At 40.8% G+C, this 7,500-nt stretch overlaps 1 protein-coding gene and 1 pseudogene across 2 annotated transcripts in view; both read left to right on the top strand.

Annotated features, from left to right (window-relative positions):
• The window catches only part of LOC138032111 (NPC intracellular cholesterol transporter 1-like), an 18,805-nt gene extending 16,557 nt beyond the window's left edge, over nucleotides 1-2,248 (top strand). For both annotated transcript variants that reach the window (XM_068879703.1, XM_068879702.1), the window contains exon 4: nucleotides 1,608-2,248. In XM_068879703.1, coding sequence (XP_068735804.1) covers nucleotides 1,608-1,944 — 337 coding nt within the window. In that variant the 3' untranslated portion in view covers nucleotides 1,945-2,248. The remainder of the gene's footprint in view (nucleotides 1-1,607) is intronic.
• Nucleotides 2,249-6,708: 4,460 nt separating this feature from the next.
• LOC138033767 (piggyBac transposable element-derived protein 4-like) overlaps nucleotides 6,709-7,500 on the top strand; it is a 1,022-nt pseudogene continuing 230 nt past the window's right edge.

Below are 7,500 nucleotides of genomic sequence, written 5' to 3'. Positions count from 1 at the left end.
CGCAAATGCACACGCCACGTCATACACGAGCGCGCGCGCTAAGTAAACAAATGAGAAATGATAGGGCAAAAGGCCATTGTTATAGCTTTGCCTGGATTTAACGCTCTTGGACGTTCGGTGACCCCTATTTTTCTTTCCAGAAATGGATTTTATTTACAATTATCTCCACGTTGTCCAAAAATGAAGAAAAAAATCAATGTGGGAAGTTAAAAAAATTTCAGGATTTCTGCTCACGGGACATCAAACCCTGCCATCTTGCGGCTGCAAGGCGCGTGAAACTGTGGTCGCTAAATGCGAACTTGATCTTTAAGGAGTCTCACCAGTTGACTAAATTCACTTAATAAGTCCACTTAAACAATATTTGGCAGAGAAGATTTCACTTCAAAGATTGAATTGCAATATATTTGGGTTTACAGACACTGGCCTTTTTCCCTAACGAAGCCCGATTTTGTCACATTTTGGGTGTTTTTCCGGGCATGTTCTCTCCAAAACGAAGTCGGTGACCCCCCATTTTTTTTACATTTCTGATATAACTAACTCATTATCTTACAGTGGTTAAAGTTTCAGAAAAAAATCAATGTTGAAAATTTTCGCGCGAACGTCCTTAATCGTCAAAAAACGCGAAACAAACTGGTCACTCGTACCGAAATTGACAACAGCGGCCGATAAAAACACGTACGCTGGTTCAGTCTTGAGCTCGTTCACTCAACATAGAACACGCCGTTTCGAAAATAAATATTAAAGAACACTCAAAGCAAGTGTGCACAACGGGAAAAGCAGGGGCTTATACTGGATCATAAATGTCCACGTGAACGATGTCTGTCTAATGACATCACACATCAAAAGGCGCGCTTTCATTGGTTCTTGAAGTCACATGATAAGCGGCCTTTGTTCTCCTACCTCACATAGCATTTTCTCTGAAGCGCTCGAGATTTTTTCTGCATACACAACGCTCTCGCTCTTAGCTGCCTCCTCTTTAACTTCGTCAGTCGCAACCCACACTTTCCTTTGCGTTCAAAGAACTTTCGCGTCCTGTAGGCTTCAATGAACAACTACTCTGTTCCAGGTTCTCAGACTCAGAGGTGGAGGTCGGTGAGATCTGGAAGCCCAAAAAAAGGGATGGGAAAAACACCATCCAACTCTCCCTTCCACGCCCTTCAGTGTTTCCAAGTGGAGTTGTAAGAGAATTGGTATGAAATATAATTAACTGCGAGTGACACTGTAAAAAAAACATGCACTCATTTCGTTTTACTAAGTCAGTGGCAATGATAAGAATGCGCTACGGTTACTGGTAGAGGTCTAGAGATCAGCCAGTGAAGAAAGTAATTATTAATGTTCCAAAAATTGAAGTTACTTCATTTTATGACGATATTTTGAATTCCATTCATCCAGAAGTCATTCTTATAGGCCATTTCCGAGTTCATGTCTGCCTCCTCTTCAAAGCGAGTCTAAGTGCGAAGTTTTTGTGATGGTAATTAGTTCTACTTTACATAGGAATGAAAACTAATTTTCATAAGAAAAATTTCGCACTTAGACTCGCTTTGAAGAGGAGGCAGACATGAACTGGGAAATGGCCTATTAAAAATCTCTTACCGATTCTTTTTTAGCTCTCCATTTTCATATGATGGCTACATGAACCTTCCTTGCCGTAGTGCCTATGGAAAACCAGTGATGCCAGACATTGTTCTCAGAGGATTCAACGGCACTAACTATAAAGACGCATCAACGTTAATCATCACCTTTGTCGTCAACAATTTCAAAGATCAAACCAGACTTGAAAAAGCATTAGCGTGGGAGCAGGCCTTTGTAAATTTCATGCGAGACTATGTAAATAACCCTGAGAACGAAAACCTAACCATCAGCTACAGCGCCGCCGAACGATCCTTACAGGATACAATGGAACGCCACGGAGAGAGCAACACCGATATTGATATCAGGGTTTAGAATCGAGGTCGATCGCTTTGATACCTTAATTAAGGCTCTTGAAAGCGCACGTGAACCAAGTACAAGAGACTTTATATTTACGGCGCTACGATTACGTCGTCAACTAGGATGCCACTAGGGCATTATAATGTAAACGATATACATATATATATATATATATATATATATATAGGTACAATCGCTGTGCACGTGCTTTTTAAACTTTTGCTTTTTGACAGGTGCAATCACTTGACTTGATGTCACAAGCTTTTTTTGAAACAATATTGACATTTTGATGAGATCCGAATAAATCCTTAAAAAACAAGTTACATAGTTACGAGACAAATTTCGTGGCAACGAAAACTCTTTTCTTCTCTTTATGACACGTTTTTGCACCCAAAAACTACAACCATGCACGGATTGAGTGTTCTCCAATGTGCACCAAAACAGTTTGTGTACTATACGACCAAATTGGAGAACACGTCATTTTGGTCGTATGGTACACAAACTGTTTCGGTGCACATCGGAGAACACTCATTCCGTGCATGGTTATTGATTTAATAAATGTAACTTTAGGTAACCAGTCTCCTTTAGCTCCATAATAGATCTTTCGGCTCCTGTTCGAACCTTCTTTTTTCCCGTTTTTGCTCCAGTCATCACTGCAGAGATTTAGAGTTGCGTTTACGGCAAACGTCATCCTGAAATTTGCGTTTTAGCAAAATTCAAAGAACTCTTCTGTTGTAGCTCATTTTTAGTGCCCGTTGTCTAGGGATAACTTCCAAACAAAAGAGGCATGCTAGAAAAAGATAAATTTTATGCCTTTTATGCCAAACCGCAGCCCATCATTGACGCGCCACGAAAAGCCGATGTACACATTTCCTCGAGAGAGGTGCACCAAACGACCGGTTGTGTTAAAATTTGTCTGCTAGTTTCCAGGGCTTTTTCTGTCCAAGTGAGGGAAAAGTCCTGGGATCAAGGTTTAATGTGGACGCTTCTAGCCAATCTCGTACCCAGAGTTTTTCTGCGCACGCTTGGATTTACGAAAGTTCGTTCGTTCGTTACCCTACCGCTGGTCAAGGGAACGACGACTCTGGAAACGAGATTGGCTTGTAGCTGCCCTCAAAAAAATATTTAGCCGCGTTCTAGGGGAACTACAGGACTGTAGAAATTTCTGTAAGTGGCTTTTTTACCCCGTCCGAAAGTTCTAACCGACTTACATTACAAAGTCGTTTTTTTTTTGCCGAAAATTTCAGGGGACATATGCTTAATTAAAATACGATTGTCAACCAAACGTTTGCGAAAATGATAAAGTTATAATAATAATTTTATGCTAATTCCAATATCACCGTTGACGCTTATTCAGCACAGATAAATTCTCGTGTTCTTCAAAGTGGTTTCGTACTCTTCAGACTCTTCACTACTTTTCTGCAATTTCTAGGAAATCTGTTCAGAAAAATGCCCAAAATCGTAGTGCGCCTTGAGAGTCTCCCCACCTTCCTTCCGAACAGATATGCAACAAAATTACTAGTTGGATGCCCCTGATTGTCTAGGGTGCCGACATTCATCTTCCTCTTTTCCTGCTGGCAAGCTTGGGATCAGGTTTGTCAGTTCAAAGGTCGAAGATCGACTGTTTCTCGCAGTCTAATTAACGCAGAACATGACTGACCTTGAGAGTTCTCAAGGGCGTTCTCGCCCACTCGAATGCTTTCGTATAAAAATAATAATAATAATAATAATAATAATAATAATAATAATAATCAGGCTTACACTAATTTGCGAAACGAAATAAAATTGAACATGTGCAATACGCCTTAATTTGTCAGCAATTCCCATTTTTTCGCAGCACCCATTCCCGTGGCTTCAATCAATCATCACTGTGGCAAACCTTTGATCCGTTTCGCAAAATAGTAATGAGAGCAAAACTATCACTTTTGCGGAACAAACTGTTTTTGGCGTATTATATTTGAGGTGATTTACGCTCGCGCACGCCTCATTTCGTAAAACAGTAATGTGACCAAAATGGTTTGAAGTAATTTTCAGCCACACACGATCCGTTTCCTTTATATTCACAGAACAACCAAGATTTGATGATATTTTTACCCTTTTTACAATTTTTTTGGGATGAAAGGAAAACATAGAAAATAATATATTTTTCTGAAATTGCATTAACGATCTCATCTACGAATCATGATCCTTCTGAGTTCAAATGGATATTCAGTCTGCCAGCAACTATAACAACAACGTCTTTTATTTCATTTAAGTTCTTTTCAATAACAAGAACATAAACCCATTGCTGTAATTAATTCATTTTAGAGCGAGTTTCAGTTGAGTGTCGTAAAACCAAAACCAAAGTAATTACTTTGGCCAATCAAAATGGACGGAGACAATCCAGTAAACCAATCAAAACTCGAAGTAGTTACACGAAGCCGATACAAGGCGCGGGAAAATGTGCACACGCGAGCCACAATTTGTTTTGGTTTCACTTCTGATTGGTTATAAAAGTGGCACGAGTAATGCAAAATGCAAAACCAAAGCAATTCGCCAATTACTTTCGACTCTCAATTGAAAACCGCTCTATTGCCTCCGCAGGGTTTTGGCAAGTGACAGAGTGAGATCTGGGCACGAGATTACCCGTGGGGGCTACCTTAGAAGCTCCCGCGTAAAAAAAGGAAAAATATGTAAATTAATATGTAAATTGGGAGATATTGTGTTGGGGAAAGCAATCAATCGGTATTTCTCAACAGGGCGCGCAAGGTAGTATCGGTACTGTTCACCGAGTTCGCGAGGTGTTCTGGGTAACTTGAGTCACGAGGCAGATAGTCACAAGGTATGGAGGTATATTTATGACAAAATTCAATGATCATTATTTGAAATAAAATCGTCCAAATCATGTATGCATCAATCCAAAGCTGAATGGCAACAAGCCGATTCTGCAAATGGACACATGCCCAGAATGCCGCTACACATCCGGATACTTTTTACGTGCGCCGGCGCTAGAATTTAAAATTGATTAGAGAAAAGTGCGCGTGACAACAAAGAATACGGCCAACAAGCGGCCACCAGCGCGTACGTTTTTCTGTTTCACCTGGCCAAGTACCAGCATATGGAATTTGTAGAGGAGGGATCAATAAATGATGCTGATCAAAAATTTGTTTTTTAAGTTCTCTACAAGTATTATCAAATTTGCTCCGAAAATCGACTATTTTGGGAGCTTTGTGGTATGGAAGCTGTTCTTTAAGCGGAATATTCCGACGAGCTGATCGGTTAAGTTTACGGCCAGCATATGGAAAAGTTACTGAAAACACATGTTAGGGAAGTTGGGGAAAGTGTAGACAAGTTATCATATAAGGACTCAAATAAGAAATTTGTAAAACGGAAATAAACAGTCATTTCATATCGAAAGGGGCTTGAAAATGTTTCGCACTTAGCAATGGGCTTTGTGAATGTCGCTTATCTCAGTTTGCATTGGTTATGAACTTTTATTATATTTGGTGGCTTCTAACGAAGCCGTTTATAAAATCGCCGCTTCGAGTTCACTACATACTTCCGGTGAACCAACGCTTCGTGAATTTTACTTGAACTTTCTCCACTGGACGGGATGCCGTTTTGCGCCCTTATTCGTCAAGAAAGGCAAGGGACTTGCCTAGAAATAACTTGATGCTGACAGGAGTGTCCACGCGACAACCACCGCCTGCTACTGAAAGCATTCGAGTGGGCGAGAACGCCCTTGAGCACTCTCAAGGTCATGTTCTGCGTTAATTAGACTGCGAGAAACAGTCGATCTTCGACCTTTGAACTGACAAACCTGATCCCAAGCTTGCCAGCAAGTACCGATGGAAAGAACCACATGGATCAAAAAGATGATGACGAAATGTTGCCTTCTAGCTAGTCATTGAATTTTCCTGTTCCTGTTTTACTATCATATTTTCAAGGCATTTTCATTTTCCAAAATTGTGTAAATTGCTTTTCAATTGATAGCGTATCAAAAAAACGTTGATGGAAATTGAAGTAATTAATGCTGTTTGTTGTTGCCCATCCTTTCCTTGCATCTTTCACTTTCATTTACCTGCCAAATTACATGGAAAATATATAGACATCACACTGTGCCGCACATATCAATTGGAAACACCTCAACTGCCAACTCTATATCTTAGGCGGGGCGAGAGTGGCGTGAAGACTCAAGTAAAGGATCATAGGAAAAAGATCTCTATTGCTAAAGCAGAGTTGGGCGACTCAAGGATAATAAGAAGATTGCTAAGAAGGAAAAAAGAATCGGAAATTGTTGTTGAAGAGTGTAAGCGGATCTCTGCTGAAAGCTTGGTGAGTTACATTGACAAGAAGAAAACAGCGCTTAGAAAGTTGAAGAGAGCCGTAATCATGAAAAAGAAGGTCGAAGAAGCAAGATGTGTAAACAGTCAATTTAAAACGGATCCAGGAAAAGTGTACGCAAGTTTCAACAACTGAAGGTAAGAGAGTGATAAGACCAATGAAAGGCCAAATTCAAGAACAGTGTGACAATGAGGAGAATAGCAGGTCATTATTTGAGAACATTGGCCAAGCTTGTGCTTACTGGGAAGAGCTTTGGACGAAGGAAGGAACGGGAGACGAAAAGGCGAGGTGGCTCAACGACATTCGAACTGCCATTAATGGCCGAGAAAGGCAAAACAAACGAAACGGAGTGGGTGTTGTAGACCAGCCAAGCAGTATGCGAGCTCAAGAAAAAGAAAAAGTGGAGTGCTCCCAAGTTCGGCGGCCGTTCTAGATCGCGTTGTTGAATGTTGTAAAATGGAACTAAGACCTGATAAAAATTTGTCTGTCGATGAAGCGATGGTAAAGTTCAAAGGACGTCTTGGAATGAAGCAATACATGCCAATGAAGCCAGTCAAGCGAGGGATTAAAGTGTGGGGAAATAGCCGAGGCGTCTAGCGGCTATGTTTACAATTTCGAAGTTTACACAGGGAAGAGACAAGATGGCATTACTGAACACAACTTGGGGTATCGTGTTGTTTATAACTTAACTCGAAACATTACAGGGAAAAATCATCATGTTTATTGTGACAATTTTTTCACAAGCGTTAAACTTGCAGAAGATCTGCTGCAGGACAACATTTTATCTGTGTGGAACGACGCGAGCAAACAGGAAAGACTTTCCGAAAGAACTTGCAGCGAACAATGCGCAAGTGAAACGCTTGAGGCAAGGAGAGTTCGATTTTTTTCGCGTAAAAAACAACCTCGTGGCAACTGTGTGGAAAGACAAAAGACTTGTTCATTTTTTGAGCTCCCAAAGCAATCCAGTTGGAAATGAAACAGTGAACCGCAAACAACGCGATGGGACTGTTATTTCCAGTACGAAGTGCCCCTGTTGTAAAGAGCTACAACAAGAACATGGGAGGTGTCGACCTACATGACCAGATGCGCGGGTATTATGCCGTCGGAAAAAAGTCAAGAAAATGGTGGCGTTATCTTTTCTGGTTCTGTGTCGATGTCAGTGTGGTAAATGCGTTTATTTTGGAGAAAAAGGCCGTGAACCACCCATCAAGAACTCAACTTGACTTCAGAGTTGAACTTGCCAACGAT

This window comes from Montipora capricornis, chromosome 14 (assembly GCF_036669925.1).
Source record: "Montipora capricornis isolate CH-2021 chromosome 14, ASM3666992v2, whole genome shotgun sequence".
NCBI lineage: Eukaryota > Metazoa > Cnidaria > Anthozoa > Scleractinia > Acroporidae > Montipora > Montipora capricornis.
This window is presented reverse-complemented; position numbering and strand designations above follow the sequence as displayed.